General features: G+C 53.1%; 2 protein-coding genes across 7 annotated transcripts in view; one reads left to right on the top strand and one right to left on the bottom strand.

Moving 5' to 3' along the window:
- Nucleotides 1-23,948, bottom strand: part of zmynd10 (zinc finger, MYND-type containing 10) — a 296,351-nt gene that overhangs the window by 63,496 nt on the left and 208,907 nt on the right. For 2 of the 5 annotated variants that reach the window (XM_070895740.1, XM_070895744.1), the window contains exon 1: nt 4,211-4,344. The exons of 2 other annotated variants lie outside the window; for them this stretch is intronic. In XM_070895740.1, coding sequence (XP_070751841.1) covers nt 4,211-4,314 — 104 coding nt within the window. In that variant the 5' untranslated portion in view covers nt 4,315-4,344. Of the gene's footprint in view, nt 1-4,210; nt 4,345-7,895; nt 7,976-23,948 lie in introns of those variants that run through there. One more of the 5 variants, XM_070895742.1, reaches the window with a different exon arrangement.
- sema3h (sema domain, immunoglobulin domain (Ig), short basic domain, secreted, (semaphorin) 3H) overlaps nt 13,808-23,948 on the top strand; it is a 190,378-nt gene continuing 180,237 nt past the window's right edge. For both annotated transcript variants that reach the window (XM_070895738.1, XM_070895737.1), the window contains exon 1: nt 13,808-14,463. In XM_070895738.1, the coding sequence (XP_070751839.1) occupies nt 14,286-14,463 (178 nt within the window). In that variant the 5' untranslated portion in view covers nt 13,808-14,285. The remainder of the gene's footprint in view (nt 14,464-23,948) is intronic.

Genomic DNA, 23,948 nt, shown 5'->3' with positions numbered 1-23,948 from the left:
CTCCCCCCCCACATTACTCCTCCTCCCCCCCCACATTACTCCTCCTCCCCCCCCACATTACTCCTCCTCCCCCCCCACATTACTCCTCCTCCCCCCCCACATTACTCCTCCTCCCCCCCCACATTACTCCTCCTCCCCCCCCCACCACTCCTCCTCATCACTCCTCCTCCCCCCCCCACATCATTCCTCCTCCCCCCCACGCCCTCCATCACTCCCTCCCTCCCCCCCACCCTCCCCCTCCCTCCCCATCACTCCCTCCCCCCTCATCACACATCCTCCCCCCCCACGCCCCCCATCATTCCTCCTCCCCCCCCACGCCCTCCATCACTCCCTCCCTCCCCCCCACCCTCCCCATCACTCCCTCCCTCCCCCCCACCCTCCCCATCACTCCGTCCCTCCCCCCCACCCCCCCCATCCTCCCCCCCATCACTCCCTCCCTCCCCATCACTCCCTCCACCCCCCCCAACCCTCCCCATCACTCCCTCCTCCCCATCACTCCCTCCCCCCTCCCTCCACCCCCCCAACCCTCCCCATCACTCCCTCCTCCCCCCCACCCTCCCCATCACTCCCTCCTCCCCCCCACTCCCCACCACCCTCCCCTCCCCCCCACCCTCCCCATCACTCCCTTCCCCCCCCCCCATCACTCTCCCACCCCGCTCTCCCCATCACCTCCCCGACCCCCGCTCTCCCCATCACCTCCCCCGACCCCCGCTCTCCCCATCACCCACCCCTTCATCACTCTCCCCATTGCTCCCTCTCCACACCACCACCCCCCCGCATCACTCTTACCCCTGCCCTCCCCATCACTACCTCCCCGCCCCCCACTCTCCCCATCACTCCCTCTCCCCCCCACCGCTCTGCCCATCACTCCCTCTCCGTCCCCAATACTCTCACGTCCCCCGCTCTCCCCATCATTCCGCACCCCCCCCACTCCCTGCTCTCCCCATAACTCCCCCCTTCCCATCACTCACCCCACCCCCCCCACTCTGCCCCTCCATATCACTCTCTCCCCCGCTCTCCCCAACACCCCCCCCCACCCGCCCTCCCCATCACTCTCCCGCCCCGGCTCTCCCCCTCTCTTCCCCCCCCCCCGCCCCCGCTCTCTTCATCACTCCGCCCCCCCCCGCTCTCATCACCCACTCACCCATCACTCTCTCTCTCCCCCCGCCCTACCCATCAAGCTCTCCCCATCACTCGCTCTCCCCTCCGCCCTCCCCATCACTCCCTCTCTCCCACAACCCTCTCTCCCCATCACTCCCTCTCCCCCCGCCGCTCTCCCCATCACTCCCCCTCCCCCTCACTCCCCCTCCCTCCCCAATACTCTCACCCCCCCGCTCTCGTCATCACTCCCCCCCACCATTGCTCCCCCCATCACTACACCCTCTCCCACTCCCCCCATCACTCCCTCCCGCTGCCCCCCCCATCACTCCTCTCCCCTCTCCCGATCACTCCCCTCCCTCCGCTCCCCCATCACTCCCTCTTACCCCCCTCTCCCTCTCCCTCCTCATCACTCCCTCCGTCCCCCCCTCCCCCCACCCGCCCCATCAATCCCTCCACCGCCCTCCCCATCACCCACCCCCCCCATCACTCTCCCCATCGCTCCCTCTCCACACCACCACCCCCCTCATCACTCTCACCCCCCGCGCTCCCCATCACTCCCTCTCTCCCACCCCTGCTCTCCCCATCAATCCCTCTCACCCCCACCGCTTTCCCCATCACTCCCCCTCCCCCTCCCTCTCCATCCCCAATATTCTCACCTCCCCCGCTCTCCCCATCACTCCGTCTCCCTCCCCCCACCGCTCTCCCCATCACTCCCTGCCCCCCCACCGCTCTCCCCATCACTCCCTCTCCCCCCACTCCCTGCTCTCCCCATAACTCCCCCCCTTCCCACCACTCCCCCCCTTCCCACTCCCCATCACTCCCCCCCCTTCCCACTCCCCATCACTCCCCCCCCCTTCCCACTCCCCATCACTCCCCCGCCTTCCCACTCCCCATCACTCCCCCCCCCTTCCCACTCCCCATCACTCCCCCCCTTCCCACTCCCTCTCTCCCCCCCTCACTCCCCTCTCCCCATCACTCTCTCCCCCCCTCACTCCCTGCCCCCGCTCTCCCCATCACTCTCCCCCCACCCCCCCGGCTCTCCCCATCACCCCTCCCACACTCCCCTTCACTCACTCTCCCCCCCCACTCTTCCCATCACTCCCTCTCAACCCCCCCGCGCATCACTCTCAACCCCCGCACTTCCCCACGCCCTCCCCAGCAGTCCCTCTTCCCCCCCCCCCGCTCTCCCCATCACTCCCTCTGCCCCCACCGCGCTTCCCATCACTCCCCCCCGCCAAATCACTCCCTCGCCCCCCCCCCCGGCCGCTCTCGCCATCACTCCCTGCCCCCCCACCGCTCTCCCCATCACTCCCTCTCCCCCCCACTCCCTGCTCTCCCCATAACTCCCCCCCTTCCCAACACTCCCCCCCCCTTCCACTCCCCCCCCCTTCCCACTCCCCCCCCTTCCCACTCCCCATCACTCCCCCCCCTTCCCACTCCCCATCACTCCCCCCCCTTCCCACTCCCCATCACTCCCCCCCCTTCCCATCACTCTCCCCCCCCCCTCACTCCCTGCCCCCGCTCTCCCCATCACTCTCCCCCCACCCCCCCGGCTCTCCCCATCACCCCCTCACACCCCCACTGCTCTCCCCATCACCCCCCTCACACCCCCACTGCTCTCCCCTTCACTCACTCTCCCCCCCATTCTTCCCATCACTCCCTCTCAACCCCCCCGTGCATCACTCTCAACCCCCGCGCTTCCCCACGCCCTCCCCAGCAGTCCCTCTTCCCCCCCCCCCCGCTCTCCCCATCACTCCCTCTCCCCCCACCGCGCTTCCCATCACTCCCCCCCGCCAAATCACTCCCTCGCCCCCCCCCCGCCGCTCTCCCCATCACTCCCGCTCCCTCTCTTCCCCCCCCCCACTCTCCCCATCACTCCCTCTCCCCTCCCCGCCCCCCCCACCGCTCTCCCCATCACTCCCTCTCCCCCCTGCTCTCTCCATCACTCCCCCCACCCCACTCTCCCCATCATTTTCCGCCCCTGGCTTTCCTCCTCTCCCGCCCCCCCACCACCACACCACCACTACCACCACTCTCCCCATCACTCCCTCCCTCGCCCGCTCTCCCCATCACCCACCCCCCCATCACTCTCCCCATCACTCCCTCTCTCCCCCCCCACTCTCCCCATCACTCCCTTCCCCCCCCCATCACTCCCTGCCCCCCACCGCCCTCCCAATCACTCTCCCACCCCACTCTCCCCATCACTCCCTCTCTCCGCCCCCCCCCCGCGCCGCTCTCCCCAACACGCCCTCTCCCCATCACTCCGTGCCCCCCCCTCCCCATCACTCTCCCACCCCACTCTCCCCATCACTCCCTCTCCCCCCCCCCACTCTCCCCATCACTCCCTCTCCCCCCCCCCACTCTCCCCATCACTCCCTCTCTCCCCCCCACTCTCCCCATCACTCCCTTCCCCCCCCATCACTCCCTGCCCCCCACCGCCCTCCCAATCACTCTCCCACCCCACTCTCCCCATCACTCCCTCTCTCCCCCCCCCCCCGCGCCGCTCTCCCCAACACTCCCTCTCCCCATCACTCCGTGCCCCCCCCTCCCCATCACTCTCCCCCCCCACTCTCCCCATCACTCCCTCTCCCCCCCCACTCTCCCCATCACTCCCTCTCCCCATCACTCCGTGCCCCCCCCTCCCCATCACTCTCCCCCCCCACTCTCCCCATCACTCCCTCTCCCCCCCCCCACTCTCCCCATCACTCCCTCTCCCCCCCCACTCTCCCCATCACTCCCTCTCCCCCCCCCACTGTCCCCATCACTCCCTCTCCCCCCCCACTCTCCCCATCACTCCCTCTTCCCCCCCCCCCACTGTCCCCATCACTCCCTCTCCCCCCCCCACTCTCCCCATCACTCCCTCTCCCCCCCCACTCTCCCCATCACTCCCTCTCCCCCTCCCACTCTCCCCATCACTCCCTCTCCCCCCCCCCCACTCTCCCCATCACTTCCCCCATCCCGCTCCCCCCCCCGCTCTACCCATTACTCCATCACTCCCCCCCGCACTTCCCGCCCCCTCCCCCATCACTTCCCCCTCCCCCGCTCTCCGCATCATTCCCTCCCCCGTCCCCGTCACCCTCAGCCCCCCGGGCCTCTCCCCTGACCTCACCGGGCACTGCCGATGTCTCTGAGCGGGAAGTGCTGCAGACTGTGTGTGTAGCCCGCGGCCTCCCCCGGGAGAAGCACGACCCCCACCGCCGCCATGTCCCGCATCAACGGCCGCCACCCGCGCGCACGGTTTCTATAGCAACCGACACACACCGCACTGCGCCTGCGCAGCCAGGGGCGGACCCCCCGCAAGTGGTGGGCACGGGAAGTCTTACTATGTGGTTAAATGGTTAAAGGCCCTGTTCTGGTCAGAAATGGGAATCTGCCACATCTATGTGTGCTAGCTTTCCATATCTTGTCAAATTTTAATTCATACAATAGATTTCTCAGTTAATATATTCGATGACTGTGTTTGCAGATAAATGAATGGGTCAAGTGTTACTGTAGCAGTGCATCTATAGGTGCCTGTTGTTACACTTACCTCAGTACCTTTCAGATCAAAACATTTTGCCCCCAATTTTGCTGAAATTGCAAAATGACAACAACACAGCAAGGGCATCTGGGACCCGAGTGAACGGAATAACTAACAGAGTATCTGCTTAACTAATGAGATTTAAGGATTGGGAGATAAACAGTGGAACGACTGAGACGGAGGGTAAATTAAAGTCCTATCAGATACAGAAAGAGAAATAACGAAAGGGACAAAAAGATTGCCTTAAGAGAGAGCTAACAAAGAGAGTAATTCATAGAAACATAGAAACATAGAAAATAGGTGCAGGAGTAGGCCATTTGGCCCTTCTAGCCTGCACCGCCATTCAATGAATTCATGGCTGAACATGCAACTTCAGTACCCCATTCCTGCTTTCTCACCATACCCCTTGATCCCCCAGCCATTCTGACTGCCGACTCCAGACAGGAGAGAGCTCCCCCCACCCCGCCCAAGTCCCTGACACATCAACCCAAGTTCATGCCCCTCCAGCCCAAGTTCATGCCCCTGCCAGCCAAAGTTACTGCCCCATACCAGCTCAAGTTCCTGACCTCCCCAGCCCAAGATCCTGACGCACCCCCAGCCCAAGTTCATGCTCCCCTTCCAGCCAAAGTTCCATAACACCGCCCGCTGAAGTTCCTGACCCCACCAGCCCATGTTCCTGATCCCTCCCCCCGCCCAAGTTCCTGACAGCCTCAGCCTAAGTTCATGAGCCCACTCCCCCAGCCCAAGTTCTGCCCCACCCCAGCCCAAGTTCCTGACCTTAGCACCGCCCCTCCCCCCCCGCCCCTGCCACCCAGTGCCATAGATGGGGCATTGTGTGTGGGTCACGGATTGTTAACAGGTTTATTGGGTATAAAGTGAATTGTGACAGTGTCGTGACTTCCGGATTTCATCCACTCTAATGATGTCCCTTGTCACACAAGCACTCAGCTTTCAGAGAAATCGGGTGTGGGTGAAAAGGGGGAGGGTTTGGAAGAACATGCTCCGTATCCCCTGAATTCTCTCCCTCCCCTCCCATCCCCTCTCCTGCGTCCCCTCTCTCTCCACCAGTCTCTCTCTCTCCCCCCAGTCTCTCTCTCTCTCCCCCCAGTCTCTCTCTACCCACCAATTTCTCTCCCCCCTCCCCAATCTCTCTCTCTCTCTCCCCACCCAGTCTCTCTCTCTCTCTATCCCCCCACACTCCCAGTCTCTCTCTCTCCCCCCAGTATCTACCCTCCAATCTCTCTCCCCCGTCAATCTCTCCCCGCCCCCCCCAGTCTCTCTCTCTCTCTCCCCCCCGCCCCCCCCTCCCACACCCCCAGTCTCTCTCTCTCCCACTTCCAATGTTTTCTTTCACATAGAAGGCCGCGAAAATATTCGATGCTGGGGATGTTGGCCTGATCGAGAACACTGACCACACTCGACCAGCTTAACCTAAACATCCGTAAGACAAAGTTCCTCCACCAACCTGACCCCGCAACATGGAACTGCCCTCCAGTCATTAAAATCCACAGCGCGGCCTTGGACAACATGGACCACTTTCCATACCTCGGGAACCTACTATCAGCAAGGGCAGACATCGATGACGAAATCTAACACAGCCTCCAGTGTGCCAGCGCAGCCTTCAGTCGCCTAAGGAAGGGAGTGTTTGAAGATCAGGCCGTCAAATCTGGCACCAAGCATGGTCTACAGGGCTGTAGTGATACCCGCCCTCCTGTATGGCTCCGAGACGTGGACCATATACAGTAGACACCTCAAATCACTGGAGAAATGCCACCAACGATGTCTCCACAAGAGCCTGCAAATCCCCTTTATTGTCCACTAAATTGGTTACCCCAGTGTCAGCAACTCAGAAAAAAATCTATAAGTTCCCCCTTTTTACAGGGCCGCTAATAATAAACTGAATCGTATAAAAGACAAAGGGAACTTATCAAATTAAATCATAATGTTATCTTCAGCATCAACTGCACACTCCAGTTCCTGTGGTGCCCACAGGTCGAGGAAAGGGGGCCTGAAATTCACGGTCCCGAGAAGGACCGTTACTGCCCGTTTACAGCAGCCATTCGTCAAAATGGAATGGCTACCGCTTTGGGCTCAATTGGCCCCCCCAACATAGATTCAGCCCGGGAGGTCTTGCAGAGGTGTGGGATATTGCCCACTCTCTTGGCTGTGTGGGGCTTGCGATAGTAGTGACACGCTAAAAGTGCGCACCGCTGACGCTCTGCCCCCGGACCCATTTTCATCATGAAAAAGCCGGCCCTTCAGCTAACGGTGCCCCCCACTAGCTTTTAGGGCCGGTGCAGAGTGGCAGAGATCTTGGAATCGTGGGAGGGGAGGGAGACAAGAAGGTAAGATCCAAACCTGAGGATGTTCAGCACAGAATCCGCACTCAAAGGAAGAGAGAGAGGGAGAGGGAAAGAAGGAGAGTGAGAGAGAGAGAGGGAAGGAGAGAGAGAGAGAGAGAGAGGGAGGGAGAGGGAGAAAGGGAAAGAGAGAGGGTGAGAGAGAGAGAGGGAGGGAGAGAGAAAGGGAGAGATGGAGGGAGAGAGGGAGAGGGAAAGGGAGATGGTGCGAGAGAGAGAGGGTGAGAGAGAAGGGAGCGAGAGAGGAGAGGGAAAGAGAAAGAGAGAGGGTGAGAGAGAGAGGGAGAGAGAGAGAGGGAGGGAAAGAGAGACAAAGGGAGCGAGGGAGAGGGTGAGAGAGAAAGGAGTGAGAGAGGAGAGGGAAAGAGAAAGAGAGAGGGTGAGAGAGAGAGGGAGAGAGAGAGGGAAGGGAGCAAAAGAGAAAGGAGAAAGAGATAGAAGTGAGGAAAAGGAATGAGAACAGAATGAGAAAATTTGATTGGGAGAGAGAGAAATAGAGAAAAGGGAAAAATAAAACTAGAGAGAGAGAGAGAAATAGAGATCCCAAGATTCACAGAGAGAAAACGGAAATCTCAATCCAGGGGCTCAGACTGGAAACGTTGCCCCAGCTCAGCACTCCGCATGGTAACAAATGAGAATCTGTTCAACCTCCGCAGCCTCCAGGCTAGATCCAAGGTCGTCCCATCCTCTGTCATTGAACTACAGTACGCACACGATGCTTGTGTCTGCACACACTCGGAGGCCAAACTCCAAGCCATCGTCAACACCTTCACCGAGGCATACGAAAGCATTGGTCTTACACTAAACATCCGTAAGACAAAGGTCGTCCACCAATCTGACCCTGTCACACAGCACTGTCCCCGGTTATCAAAATCTACGGCGCGGCCTTGGACAATGTGAACCGTTTTCCATACCTCAGAAGCCTACTGTCAGCAAGGGCAGACATCGATGACAACGTCCAACACCGCCTTCAGTGTGCCAGCGCAGCCTTCGGTTGCCTGAGGAAGAGAGGTTTTTAAGACCAGGACCTCAAATCTGGCACCAAGCTTATGGTCTACAGGGCAGTAGTGATACCCGCCCTCCTATATGGCTCAGAGACATGGACTATTTCCAGCAGACACCTCAAAGCACTGGAGAAATACTACCAACGATGTCTCCGCGAGATCCTGCAAATCCTTTGGGAGGACAGATGCACCAACGTCAGTGTTCTCACTCAGGCCAACATCCCCAGCATTGAAGCACTGACCACGCTTGATCAACTCTGCTGGGCAGGCCACATCATTCGCATGCCTGACACAAGACTCCCAAAGCAAGCACTCTTCTCAGAGCCTTGACATGGCAAGCAAGCCCCAAGTGGGCAGAGGAAACATTTCAAGGATATCCTCAAAGCCTCCCTGATAAAGTGCAATATCCCCACCAGCACCTGGAAGTCTCTGGTCCAAGACTGCCCAAAGTGGAGGAAGAGCATCCGGGAGGGCGCTGAGCACCTCGAGTCTTGTCGCCGAGAGCATGCAGAAATCAAGCGCAGACAGCGGAAGGAGCGTGTGGCAAACCAGGCTCCCCACCCACCCTTTCCTTCAACCGCTGTCTGCCCCACCTGTGACAGAGACTGTAGGTCCTGCATTGGACTGTTCAGCCCCTTGAGAACTCACTCTTAGAGTGGAAGTAAGTCATCTTCTACTTCGAGGGACTGCCTATGATGATCTTACGCATGCCTAGCCTGCGACTTTGCCTCAGTGTCTCCCCTGTGGCTGCCTCATGGGTCTGGAGACTGGTCAACACCCTCCTGGGAGGGTTCAGCCTGGCTTGGCTCGGGTGAGGCCATGTGTGGAGCCACTGGTGGAGTGACAGGTCTGGGGCCAAGAATGCTGCGAGCCGGAAGGAGCGCTTCATCCGTATCCTGGCCCGAGGAGCCTGAATAACTCACCAGGGGTGGCACAATACCAGCACCACCAATCTGAGTGAGCTCAGGTCGATGCTATGGCCCCACACCAGAAGATCCCCCGTGGCCCATGGTGGACCCAGCTGCGAAAGCAACACTGAGGTCTCAGGGAGGCATCCAGCTGAGACTGCATGCGAGCAGCCACAGTCGGAAAGCCACCAGATATGACAACACTTAGACGCTCCGTCGACTCTTGCAGAGCCATGGCCATCCTCGCCAAAGCAGCACCGATGCGCTCGTTCCCTCGCGCCTGTGCTGCAATGGCAGCTGCCACATCACCCTAAGGGTGAATTTCCCGTGGGAATAAAGCCCTAATTAAGACTGCAAACTTTCAGGTTTGAAGGGCTAATAAGACTGGAACACTTTTTTGTGGTCAAAAAGCTGAATTTGGATCCAATGACCACCGCAAACTTTGCGGCGCTAATCGGAGGGAAAAGACCTTCACACCACCAGCTTTCTGGCTGCACTGAATTTCGGCCCCGGGATGTTGTCCATAACTCTAGCCACTGAAAGGTGAATGCCACATTGTGGCCTGTAGATGGCAGCGTGGCACTGCTCTGTGTAAGGTAAGTGACCGCTCGAAATAAACATGAGTAAAAGACTTCCTGCGGAAATATGTGACTGATAGCAGCCTCTTGGACACTGAACTCTGCTGTTGGCTGTAAGATATTCACCCTGCACGCTAACCCCGATCTGTGAGTGATACCGACTCCCCAATGTGGAGTGATACCGACAACCCTTGCATGCAAAGTACGGTCACAGTAAGGGGATAGGAGTTGGCCCCGCTCAAACCTGGCATCTCTAACACGTTCCTCCCAGTATTGGTAACAGTCCGAATGCACCAGGGGAAGATGTCTGCAGCTTTGATTCATAAAGATTTACTGGCTTTGCTGCACCATAGGGAATAATTAACCTTCAACACCAGTTTCCCCCCCTCCCACATTTTTGCAAGTGAAACATGTCCTTGGACCTCGCGAGTCCCCTTGGTGAGATCCCACACACACCACTGGATGGGATATCGCTGCAGCTTGGCAAGGTGTCCAGCTCAGTCTAAGAATAGCAGCTGTACTGGTCAATGGTCCTCCGGTCGGCAACATTTCAACAGTCATCAATGGTAACTGATAATATCTGAGATTGTGGATGTCGAGAAAATGTTCTGAGGAAGTTCACCAGTAATTAAATATCTTTTTACACACAGTGTCTGCTGGATGTGCACACCCGCGGCCGTACTTTCACCGTCTCCACTGCTGGTGTAGATTAAGGACTTGAGTGGAAAAATACGATTTTATAGATGAAACCAGAAGCAAAGAAAGAACGCCTTTGTGCCTTCCATCACCCCAGGAAGTCTCAAAGCACTTTGCAATCAATTACCTACTTTTCAAGTGTTGTAATATAGGAAACACGGCAGTCAATTTACACATAGCAAGGTCCCACAAACAGCAATGAGATAATGACCAGATAATCTGATTTAGTGTTATTGGTTGAAGGCTAAATATGGGCCAGTACACTGGGAAGAACTCCCCCGCTCTTCTTTGAATAGTGTCAGGTAACTTTTTACATCCACCCAAGAGAGCAGACAGGGCCTCAATTGAACAGCTCATGCAAAAGACAGCACCTCTGTCAGCACTCCCCCAGTATTGGATTTTCAGCCTGGACTGCTTTCCCTGGAATCGGGACTTGAATCCACTACCTGCTGACTGCTATCACTGAGTCCCGGCTGCACATTTGACCCGGCTGGAGAAGTCTTGAAACTACAGCCAGAACTTTGAGGTTGTAACAGGGGGAGGGGGAGCCGAAGCCCTTTGCATACACTGCAACAACTAATTCATAGGCACCTCCTAGAAATCGAGGAAGACTTGCTTCCACTCTAAGTGAGTTCTCAGGTAACTGTACAGTCCAATACCGGAATTATAGTCTCTGTCACAGGTGGGACAGACAATGGTTGGAGGAAAGGGTGGGTGGGACTGGTTTGCCAAACGCTCTTTCCGCTGCCTGCATGCTCTCCGGCGGTCTTTGACCAGGGACTACCAGGTGTCAGTGGGAATGTTGCATTTTATCAAGGAGGCTTTGAGGGTGTTCTTGAAACATTTCCTCTGCCCACCTGAGGATCGCTTGCCGTGCAGGAATTCCAAGTAGAGCGCTTGCTTTTGGAGTCTTGTGTCAGGCATGCGGACAATGTGGCCCGCCCAAAGGAGCTGGTCGAGTAGAAACATAGAAACATAGAAAATAGGTGCAGGAGTAGGCCATTCGGCCCTTCTAGCCTGCACCGCCATTCAATGAGTTCATGGCTGAACATTCAACTTCAGTACCCCATTCCTGCTTTCTCGCCATACCCCTTGATCCCCCTAGCAGTAAGGACCTCATCTAACTCCTTTTTGAATATATTTAGTGAATTGGCCTCAACAACTTTCTGTGGTAGAGAATTCCACAGGTTCACCACTCTCTGGGTGAAGAAGTTCCTCCGCATCTCGGTCCTAAATGGCTTACCCCTTATCCTTAGACTGTGACCCCTGGTTCTGGACTTCCCCAACATTGGGAACATTCTTCCTGCATCTAACCTGTCTAACCCCGTCAGAATTTTATATGTTTCTATGAGGTCCCCTCTCATTCTTCTGAACTCCAGTGAATACAAGCCCAGTTGATCCAGTCTTTCTTGATAGGTCAGTCCCGCCATCCCGGGAATCAGTCTGGTGAACCTTCGCTGCACTCCCTCAATAGCAAGAATGTCCTTCCTCAGGTTAGGAGACCAAAACTGTACACAATACTCCAGGTGTGGCCTCACCAATGCCCTGAACAACTGTAGCAACACCTCCCTGCCCCTGTACTCAAATCCCCTTGCTATGAAGGCCAACATGCCATTTGCTTTCTTAACCGCCTGCTGCACCTGCATGCCAACCTTCAATGACTGATGTACCATGACACCCAGGTCTCTTTGCACCTCCCCTTTTCCTAATCTGTCACCATTCAGATAATAGTCTGTCTCTCTGTTTTTACCACCAAAGTGGATAACCTCACATTTATGGTGTGGTCAGTGCTTCGATGCTGGGGTTGTTGGCCTGAAACAAATTACCATCCATACAGCACTGTTGGTGCCCACCGGCCAGATTTGACAGCAGTGAAAAAAATAACACCCACACAATACATGCAGATCAATCTCTCGCCCACATTGCCCATCACCTGGCAGTGTTGGCTGCCGAAAAAGCGAAATTTCCGCAGCGCTTGATTCACTGACAATGGAGCTGATCTTGACCGTGTGCGATAGTGTAAAACAGGTGCTGGTGAGTCGACAGCCCGATTTACATCGATTACATCTTTATTTCTAATGAAGTCAACTGAAATTAAAATCGGGAGTGATACAGAACGGGCTATCACCCGTTTTACACTTTCCCACAACGTCAAGATCTACACCGATGTGTGTACTATGGACTGGCACACAGTCCAGTGCTTCCTTCAGTGTGGCTATACCTCAACTTTAGAAGCGAAGCCTCCACCCCACCAGCCGCCCCCTACTGCACCAGTGTGGGACTTTCCATAGTATGGTCAGAACATAAATAGGTGCAGGAGTAGGCCATACGGCCCCTCGAGCCTGCTCCGCCATTCAATACGATCACGGCTGATCTTCCACCTCAACTCCACGTTCCTGCCCGATCTCCATATCTCTTGTTTCCCTTCGTGTTCAAAAATCATACAACAGTACAGAATCGGATTTGAACTTGGAAAAAGGGCTTTAAAGATTGCACTGTATGTCTGGAACATTAGGAACAGGTGTAGGGCATTCAGCCCATTGACCATCTTCTGCCATTCAGTTAGACCATGGCTGATCTGCACCTCTACCTCACCTACCTACCTGTGTTCCATACCCCTTTATACCCCTACCCAATACAAATCTATCCATCTGAGTCTCGACCCAGAAGCCACAGCATTTTAGGGGAAGAGAGTTCCTGATTTGCACTTCCCTTTGTATGAAAAATTCTTCTTCATTTCACTTGAGTTTTAGGTTTATGCCCCCTTGTTCTGAATTACCCCACCAGAGGAAAGTTTATCTCTACCATGTACAATCCCTTTATCATTTAAACACCTCGATCACCCCATGATCTTCTAAACTCAAGGAAATACAAGACAAATGTCTGCAACCTGCCCATGTAATTAATTTAACCCTGTCTGCCCCAGTATCATGGTGCTGAATCTGCGTGGCACCCCCTGCAAGGCCCAATGTACCCTTGCTGAATTTCAGGCGATCTGGTGGTGAAAGCTCTTGTAACACTGCCATTAAAAACGAATGGGCGCTGTCAAGTACTTCCGTGTAAGGAAGCAATTCATTACTCTGGCATCCGTGCGTCCGGAGCCTCCCTGGCGGAGCCACACTGCCTCGGTAGGGAAGTTTAAACAGGGATCAGAGTCAAGTGCAGGCAGTGCCGCTCTCAATGAGAGGAGCAGAGACACAGCACGCCACCCGCCACACACACACTCACACTCACACACTCGCAGATCACCGCAAGCCAGGCCGGAATTATCCGACCATGAACTTAAAGAGAAAATAAAAGCGAGCAAGGAGACTTCATTCTTTCGCTGGGACTGACAGGACAGTTATCTTCACTGGCTTACGCTGACCTTCATGTAGAGTTCTGCACAAGGGGAACACGGTGGGAAGTGGAGAAGGGGGGAGGGGAGGATAATGCGTGTGTGTGTGTGACAATCTGGGAGGATTGTGTGTCTGAAGTATTGAGGCACAATTCCAAATGTGTAACACTTTCAGCAGCGAGAGTCAGTGACAATCTAGGGATCCCATTGACGGCTGGAAGGGAGGAGGGGGCGTGTTCCTGACTCTGCCTCCCTCCCTCCTTAGCCCGAGTTAAGGAGGACACAGGCAGACGGGCACATGCACCGGAGGAGCTGGCCAAAGCTGTTGAACACCTGACAAGGCGGCAGCCAAGAATCAGAGGGGGGCAGCTGCTCCTGTCTAAAACTCCACGTTACACAGCAAAGGAGGGAGATAGACACAGAGCAGGCACGGGGTGAAGAGGCTGCTGTGTGTTTAGTGTGTGCCCAGTGAAAAGGTCGTGTGTGCTGCAAAGCTGGTGACAGCCTCCAACTGCGCGCCTCTGACCCTCATATCCGAGGAGGTTAATTGAGAGGAACAAGAGTTGAAACTTCTGTTGTTGACCTCTTGGGTTGAAAGGTCAGGTCAGGCTGGGACCTAAGAGTCCCCCAACCTTCTTGCAGCTGTTTTTTGCTTTTCTCCTCCTGTCAACCCCATTCACTCTGAGCTTTGCACTGGGACCGTCTCAAAGGTTTTAAAGGATTTGCTTTTGTGACTTGTTGAAATAGCCTTCGGAAAGAGAAAGTGACAGCGAGCCAAACAATGCGGTGGATTAGTCGGGCTCACCGTTCATCTCCCAGTCCCAGTGGATGTGGCTGTACCTTCGCCCCCTGGAGACTCAGCACACTCCTCCTGCAGGTCCTCTTGCTGTCTGTCCTTGGGGACAGGCTGACCAGTGCATGGAGACCTTCTCCGGCCAGGCTCCGGCTCACCTTCTCAGGTAGGTTTCCAGTATTTTGCTCATTGGCTGTGCTCTCTCTCTCTATCTTTCTCTCTGTCCCTCTTTCTCACTTTGTTTATCCGCATCTGCCACTGTGCCTCTTTCTCTCGCGGTCTCTGTTCCTGGCTGTCTGTGTCTATTCTGTTTCAATCGGTGGCTGCACCTCTCTCCTGTGTTTCTGTCTCTGTATTTTGCTTTTTCTATTTCTGTGACTGACCCTTTTTCTCTTCATTTCCTGTGTTTCTTTTCCTCTGGATTTGTCTCTGATGTGTCGTTTTTATGTTTCAATCTGTCTCTCTGTTTCATTCCCAAACTCTCACTCATTGAGTGTTACTCAGTTTCTGTCTCTTGCTCTCAGTAGCCCTCTGTCTCCGTCTATTTCTATCCGTGTCTCTTGCTTTCTGTGTCGATGTCTGTGTTTCTTTCTCTCTTTTGTATCAGGTTTCTGTTCTTCCCGCGGGTGTATTGTTTGCCCTGCTTAATCTTGTAAACGCACTCTCTCTTGGATAAAACATGTAATTTCTATTAAACACTTTTCTCCCTGTCCAGTATTCACTGGATATTAACATGTTAGGGTTTCCAAAGAATTTGAAAATATACATGTGCCATTGTTTTAACATGTGTTTTGTAAAAAGAAAATGCATTGTAAATGAAAAAGGTCATTTGAAACAGTCCCAGTGTCTGGGACCCATTAATGGAATACGTAATTATGTTGGCTGTATTACCTGATTATTGGTTTGTGTAAAAGTTAACTGACTGTACAACATAAATTCTAACTCTCATTAACCATTACCCACCCAACAATTCTATGACCATGTCAATGTTGTCACAAGAAAGAAAGACTAGCAATTATACAGTACCTTTCATGACCTCAGGATGTCCCAAAGTGCTTTACAGCCAATGAAGCACCTGTGACATGTTGTAATGGAGGAAACGTGGCAGCCAATTTGGGCACAGCAAGCTCCCACAAACAGCAATGAGATAATGACCAGCTGACCTGTTTTAGGTGTTGGTTGAAAGATAAATGTTGACCAGGACAGTAGGAGAACTCTCCTCGTGCATATCAATACACTTTGGGAAACATTGTACATAAGCCAATGCACTCTCATCTTTCTCTAATATGTTTCTTGTGTGATATTCTAAATTCATCACTGCCAGTTATTCCCAGAGCCACTGACAGGCCTGTAACTACTAGTACTGTACCCTAATACACTCCAGCCCAAAATACACAAACTCATTTTGAAACCTACAATTGTGCTGCTGGTGTTTTTATGGTGCAAGTGGACATAGTGCAAAAGGTTCAGGTGCTGACCTTTATGTTTGAGTAAAATCCCAGTGACAATTTGCCGACATCAAGCGGCCAGCGAGTAGCTGTACTCGAAGAAATTGCAAGTCGAAGATGGGGCTCCAACAATGTAGTGCCAATTCTCCAAGAGCTTTTCTCGAGTGGAGCTCGCCTCTGGGAGACCTGAGGCGCCCCGTGAGCAGAGCTCCCGGTCGGGCAAAAGGCTAGAAACCTCTTGATGATTCACCTCTGTTTCTGTTGTTCTTGAGGTGGCTACTAGGGGGCACCTGAGATTTTTATTTTAGGCATCACTGGCAAGACCAGCATTTATTACCCATCCCTAATTGCCCTTGAGAAGGTGGTGGTGAGCCGCCGCCTTGGACCGCAGAGGGCAGTTAAAAGTCAACCACATAGCTGTGGATTTGGAGTCACATATAGGCCAGACCAGGTAAGGACGGCAGATTTCCTTCCCTAAAGGGCGTTAGTGAACTAGATGGGTTTTTATGCCAATCTGATAGTTTCATGAGGGCGGAAATTGATGAAAGATAAATTCCACCCATTTTTCGGCGGTACCTGGGCGATGCTTGCTTTTTTACTGTCCGGTACCGCTGGGGCTGAGTGGGCGGGAGATTCATCTCGCTTTTCTCGGTAGGAGCAGAGTGCAGCGGTCGGTGGTGAGTGGAGGAGGCCTTTCGACTCGGGAATCTTTGGCTCCCGAATTGTGCGCACGCGGCTGTCAAGCTCCGCCCCCTGAGAGGCACCGATGAGAAGCCAGAGACTGCTGACCTGAGATCACTGTGTGGGGGGGGGGGGGGGGTGGGTGGGGGGGGAGAGAGAGATCGTTGGGGGCGGTGGGGTGGGGCAGAGAGAAAGAGATTGCTGTGGAGGTGGGGGGGTGGGGGGAGAGAGAGAGATCGCTGTGGGGGGTGGGGAGAGAGATCGCTGTGGGAGAGGGGAGAGAGAGAGAGATTGCTGTGGGGGGGGGGAGAGATTGCTGTGGGGGGGGAGAGATTGCTGTGGGGGGGGGGCGATTGAGATCGTTGGGGGCGGTGGGTTGGGGCGGGGAGAAAGAGAGAGATCGCTGTGGGGGGGGGAGGAGAGATCGCTGTGGGAGGGGGAAGAGAGAGATTGCTGTGGGGGGGGGGAGAGATTGCTGTGGGGGGGGGAGAGAGATCGCTGTGGGGGGGCGGAAGAGAGAGAAATCGCTGTGGGGGGGGGGAGGAGAGAGATCGTTGGGGGCGGTGGGGTGGGGCGGAGTGAAAGAGATTGCTGTGGAGGGGGGGGGAGAGAGAGATCGCTGTGGGAGGGGGGAGAGAGAGAGAAATTGCTGTGGGGGGGGAGAGAGATCGTTAGGGGCGGTGGGGTGGGGCGGGGAGAAAGAGATTGCTGTGGGGGGGGGAGAGAGAGATCGCAGTGGGAGGGGGGAGAGAGAGAGAGATTGCTGTGGGGGGGGGGAAGAGAGAGAAATCGCTGTGGGGGTGGGGGGAGAGAGATTGCTGTTGGGGGGGGGGGTGGCAGGAGGGACGGGGGGGTGAGAGAGACTAATAACATTTTCATTAAAATTCATTAATCAAGGAGTAAGTAAGGCTTTATTAGCCCATTTATAAAATAGTGAACACGCACACAATTTCCAGACTCAGTGGTTATATTGCTATTCAAATTGCATTATTGGCTAACACTAGAAAATACTAGAAAACCAATCCATTTAAAAATACATCAAAGTGTGGAGAAATATAAAGATCTGTATAATATCAAGCATGCCACACTTCTGTGAAATAATTATACCTGTCAGCTCTGTATCTATACTGCCCACTTAAGATCCAGTAAGACCTGCTTTTTCAGGATGGTATTAAGGTCTGGTAGTAAACGAATCTTAATGATGAAACTTCCATTTTGGGCGGTATTTGGGCGATAATATATGGGCGGACAGTATCGAATACTGCCCGGCAGTAATGACTGAATTTATCGCCGGGTGGTATCTGGGCGGTAAATGTGTTTTTTTTTGACGAAACTTGTATTTCTGGGTGGTAATTGGGCAGTAATGGGTGTTAGTGGGCAGTAAGTTGTTGAATTTTGGGCCCAAGGTCACTATTATTGATACTAGCTTTTAAAAATTATTTAATATAATTATTACATTAAATATCTCTGGATCATTAGTCTGGATTATTAATCCAGTAACATAACCACTCTGCTACCGTACCACGAACACGATGGGAAAATTGCGGTTGGAGGCTTCCTTCATACGAACACCTCCGAACCGAAAAAATCTTCAAAAGTACCTGGTGGTCCTGGAGGAACGTAAGATCCCAGTCGGAGGCCTAGATTCGATGTGCAGCGCATGGGAAGAGGTACATACAAGCTGGAGTCACGTGGGCCTGGACCATCAATCACTATGCAGTATTCTCATTGATAAAAATGGGACCTCTGTTTGTACGGATTCCCATTACTATCAATGAGAAAACCCCCTAAAACACCGAAACACAGCATAATAAATAAACAAAACACCGCACATATTTAAAATTAATTGAAATTAAATGTAATTAAATGTTTTAGAAAAAAAACATTTTTTGGCATTTTTCTTAATGTGTTTTAATAGGGTTAAAAATAAACTTACCTAATGGACAGGCTTTTTAATATAAAAATGAGTGTTTAAGTAAAATTTTTATATGTTTTAAAACTCTTATGCTGGTAAAAGTAAGCTATGCGCCTGCTTTTACCAGGTGTAAAAGTTTGAAGGACATTCGCTGGGTATGAGTTGGGGAAATAGCCCAATCTCTCCCACACGACTGTCCTTCTCCTGGGGATGTGGAGGATCTGTACAGAGAAATCATGACAGATCGGAAAAGCCAGTTTTCGGCGTATGTGCATCGCGCCCTGAAAACCGGCTTTTGCGAGGCTTTGTACGGACCCAGCGAGGCCGGAATTTTCGGCCCAATGATACACAATGTTTATTTTTAAGTGAGGTGAATTGGTGATGTAGTGGGCCACTGTCCTTGGCAATCTAATGCTGTGGGGAAGCAAAGGGGTCTCATATGGGTACATAGGTGCATCGCTGGAGATTCAGGTAATCGAAGATCATCTGGTAGTCTGATGGTGGAGCAAGCTCTATTTTTTAGGTGATCTGGCACAGGCTTTCCTCGTAGCTCACTGGTAAATAAGAATCTAATGTTTCACGTTCTGATCTGAGGTGGCTGCTCACCAGGTTCAGTGCCCAACTGATTTTTCTATCCATTACGATAATGTCTTTATAAATTACATTGTTGATGCATTACTGCCTGCTAAGGGAGTTGGGCCTAACTGACTGCTATCTAAATTCAGATTTACCAATGAATTGAAAAGAAAGTAATAATAGCCACAGATTTTCCTTACTCATTCCGGAAATGAGGACACCGCTGTCAAGGCTGGCATTCATTGCCCATCCCTACTTGCTCTCGAGGTGGTCCTTCTTGAACTGTGAAGCTTCTCCTGCTATACTGCTGGATAGGGAGTTCCTGGATTTTGACATTTAGTTTAATTTCTTTCAAAAGAAAGGTAGTTTGCAGACTCCAGCGATGCAGATATGTACCCATCATGAGACCCCTTTGCTTTCCCACATCATTGGGTTGCTAAGGACTGTGAGCCACTACACCCCCAATTCACCGCCCCCCCACCCCCCTTAAAAATAAACATTGTGTAACATTGTTTTCGGGGTACGGTAGCATAGTGGTTATGTTGCTGGACTAGTAATCCAGACTAATGATCCAGAGACATTTAATGTAATAATTATGTTAAATCATTTTTTAAAAGCTACTATCAGTACAATTTCTTACTGTCCCATATTTCTCCAATTGATGACAGCAGTAATATTTCTGCAGAGTTCCTATACTGCATGCCCCTGGGAATGGCAATCCGATGGCAGGTGTTCATAAAGGGCTAAACTGAAGGTGGAGTGGTTTAGAACTGCTGTTAGACCCCAAATTGAGACACCCGCCTTGTAGTTCATCCATTTTCTTCAATTTCCCTCCTCTTCTAAAGGCACTGATTCTTGCTGGGGCATGGCGTCACAGATACCAGCAGTCCTTTAGTAACTTGCCCAAGTCGCCATTTTTAATTTGCGAGGCTATACAGTAAATTTCCACCTGGCTATTCGACTTTGGAAGGCATCGCAGTTGACTGGATGCCCGCACATTTGCACTTCCATCAGGGGATCACTGGATAGCAATTGGGAGCAAGAATTTGTGCCTGCACCCCCAGGTATGAAAGTATGGGCCTCCCTGACCTTCTGACATTACAACAGTGATTACACTCCAAAGTACTTCATTTTGTAAAGCAGTTTGGGACATCCTGAGATTGTGAAAGGTGCTATATAAATGCAAATCTTTCTTCTTCCCTGGTTTCTGAACGAGCTCCTCCTGTTGAGTTTGAGCTGCTCGGGAGATCGCTTCACTGTTCCCTATTTTCAAAGCTAAAATGATCCAAAAATGTGTGTGTGTGGCAGTAGGGTAGAGTGCTGACCCTCCAGGACTGGCCAGGGCTCTCCAGGAATTGAAGGTTAATCTCCAGAACACTGCTGCAAACACACCAGGAGAAAAATCATAGGGAATTTAAAAAAATGTGTTTATAATTCTTTTGGAGATAGAGAAAACAGGCTGTCTGATAATCAAAGATCATCCAATTGGGCAATGAAGAGTCTGTTCATTTCCCAATTGGTGTGGGAAGGCTGTGCACCGTGAATGAGGAAGAGACTGAGTGTGTGAGAGAGAGACAGAAAGCGGCCCGAAATTCATCGAAATACTGCCCACTGCCGCCCACTTACCGCCCAAAAATGCAATTTTGGTGAAAAAACACTTACATACCGCCGACATACGGCCCAGTGGAAAATTCATCAGTGACATACCACCAGATGGTATACACACCGCCCGCCCGCATGCAGACTGCCGACATACCGCCCAAAAGTGCAAAATTCATGACATACCGTCGAAGTACCGCCGGAAATGCATACCGTCCTTGAGAAGGTGCTTGTACATGGATCTTAAGTGGGCGGTGTGTACACAGAGTTAACAGGTTTGTTTGATATTACACAGATCTTTATAGTTCTCCACAGTTTGATGCATTTTGAAATGGATTGTAGTATTTTCTAGTGTTAAGCAATAATATAAATGGTCTAATAAAGCCTTATTTACTCCTTTATTAATGAACTATAATAAAAATGAAATTGGTCTCTCTCACCTCCCAGTCTCTCTCTCTCACACCCCACAGTCTCTCTCTCTCTCAACCACAGTCTCTCTCTCTCACCCCCCAGTCTCTCTCTCTCTCACCCCCCAGTCTCTCTCTCTCACCCCCAGTCTCTCTCTCTCTCACCCCGCAGTCCCTCTCACCTCCCCCCCAAACTCTCTCTCTCCCTTATCCCCCCCCGTCTCTCCCACAACCCAGTCTCTCTCACCACTCCCCCCCAGTCTCTATCTCTCTCAACCCCCGTCTCCACCCTCCCCCAGTCTCTCTCTCACCAACCAGTCTCTCTCTCTCTCACCCCCCCAGTCTCTCTCAACCCCCCCCCAGTCTCTCTCTCTCTCTTACCCCCCCCCCAGTCTCTCCCCCCCCCCCCAGTCTCTCTCACCCCCCCAGTCTCTCTCTCTCTCTCTCTTAATCCCCCCCCCCTCCACCACCCCCGGTCTCTCTCACTCCCTCATTCTCTTCCCCATCCCACAGCGATCTCTCCCCAACCCTCCCACAATGATCTCTCCCCCCCCACAGCAATCTCTTCCCCCCCCCCCCACAGCGATTGCTTCTCCCCCACCCCACAGTGATCTCTCTCCCCCCTCCCACAACGATCTCTCTCCCCCCCGCCCCACAGAGATCTCTCTCCCCCCCCACAACGATCTCTCTCCCCCCCGCCTCACAGCGATCTCTTCCCCCCCCCACAATGATCTCTCTCTCCCCCACACAGCGATCTCTTCCCCCCCCACAACGATCTCTCTCCACCCCGCCCCACAACGATCTCTCTCCCCCCACCACACAGCAATCTCTCCCCCCCCACAATGATCTCTCTCCCCCCCCACACAGAGATCTCTCTCCCCCCCCCCACAATGATCTCTCTCCCCCCCGCCCCACAGCGATCTCTTCCCCCCCCCCCCACAACGATCTCTCTCTCCCCCCACACAGCGATCTCTTCCCCCCCCCACAACGATCTCTCTCCACCCCGCCCCACAACGATCTCTCTCCCCCCACCACACAGCAATCTCTCCCCCCCCACAATGATCTCTCTGCCCCCCGCCCCACAGCGATCTCTTCCCCCCCTCACACAGCGATCTCTCCCCCCCCCCCCCACAACGATCTCTCTCCCCCCCGCCCCACAGCGATCTCTCTCCCCCCCCACACAGCAATCTCTTCCCCCACCCCCACACAGCGATTTCTCCCTTCTCCCCCTCCACACAGTGATCTCTCTTCCCGCAACAGTGATCTCTCCCCCCCCCCCCCGCCAGCGATCTCTCTCTGTCCCCCCACCCCCCTCACAGCAATCACTCCCCCCTCACAGCGATCTCTCCCCCCCCCTACACAGCGATCTCAGGCTGGCAGTCTCTGGTCTCTAGTCGGTGCCTCTAGGGGGGGCGGAGCTTTGACAGCCATGCGTGCGTGCGCACAACTCGGGAGCCGAAGATTCCCAAGTCAAAAGGTCTCCTCCGCTGCAAACCACCCACTGCACTCCGCTCCGGTTACCGCCGAGAAAAGTGGGATGAAATTCCCGCTTACTCGGCCTCAGCGTTACCGGGTGGTAAAAAGTGATGCACTGCCCAGGGACCGCCGAAAAACGCGCGGAACTTGTGTGTCACCAATTTCGGCCCCAAAGAGTGACAGACACTGTGAACTACAGTGGGCAACTTTTAAACTGACTGCACACATTACAAATAGATTGTGCCACAGCTCACCATGCAATGTCTTAAATATATCTCAATGCAAGGTGACCAAAATTAACTTGCAAGGTCATGGCAATAGAGTAATCTCCTCAGCCTCTCCTGTGAAGCTATTTGTTGTCTATGGTTGCTGGCTTATCTTAAATCACACTGGTTCAGACGAGTGCCTTTGTGTCTGCTAACGTGGTGGACTTTGAGCAGTTAATTCTGGAACATAGTGTTCCAGCCTCTTCTAGGCCATTCACCTCCATGACCCTTTTTATCATTTGGTGCAGTAGATTAACATACATTCCTTTCAGCTCAGGGATTACAATTAAATTCAGCCCAGACTCGTGGGATGACAGAAATTTCTCTGTGATGCCTTTAAGGGTCCTAATTTGAATGGGTTTGGAAAATCCAAACCCGATGTCTAGTAATAACGGCATAGGGGCCACAAGCGATTCAGAGAGGCCACAAGATGTAGAAAATGAAAATATAATTCAAAATATAATGCAGTGGGGGCTGCTGCCCTGAAGTTGGGGCTGAGTTACATTGGGGGAGGCGGGCGGTGGGGGGGGCAATGGAATTGGAAAAGGCAGTTCAGAAATTACAGAATGAGTATGAGTTGGACAAGATATGTAACTGTGCAGAACAATTACAGATGAAATTTAAAACAGACAAGTGTAATGTGCTACACATAGGAAGGAAGAATAGGTGGCAGACATACTCCATGAATGGCATTGAAATAGCTAAGGGTTTGGCAAGGGCATTAAGGGATATGGAACCAAGGCAGGCAAATGGAGTTGAGGTGCAGATCAGCCACGATCTAATTGAATGGTGGAACAGGCTCGATGGGCTGAATGGTCTACCCCTGTTCCTGTGACATGCATGTTGTGGTTTTTAATTGCTGTGCTCATCTGGATGAGAAATGGCACTTTTTCCATTTTGAGATCCAGTGGTAATGTTCTACATTTAATTTTTCCATTCCCTTAACTATTTTTCTATGACTCTATAAAATTGCCTCTCAGATACTTCCTTTCTAGGCTGCAGAGTCCATGTTTCTCCACTCCCTGTCTAAACCTCTCCACCTCTCTTTCCTCGTTCAAGATGCTCCTTAAAATCTACCTCTTTGACCAAGCTTTTGGTCACCTGCACTAATTTCTACCTATGTGGCTCAGTGTCAAATTGCATGTTCAGCCATGAACTCATTGAATGGCGGTGCAGGCTAGAAGGGCTGAATGGCCTACTCCTGCACCTATTTTCTATGTCTATGTCTATGTCTATTCCTATGGCACTGCAGAATTTGCAATGCCATCATGCACCTGCACAAC

Source organism: Pristiophorus japonicus, chromosome 12, assembly GCF_044704955.1.
Source record: "Pristiophorus japonicus isolate sPriJap1 chromosome 12, sPriJap1.hap1, whole genome shotgun sequence".
NCBI classification, from domain to species: Eukaryota; Metazoa; Chordata; class Chondrichthyes; family Pristiophoridae; genus Pristiophorus; species Pristiophorus japonicus.
Note: the sequence above shows the minus strand (reverse complement) of the source record. Positions and strands in the feature narration are given on the sequence as shown.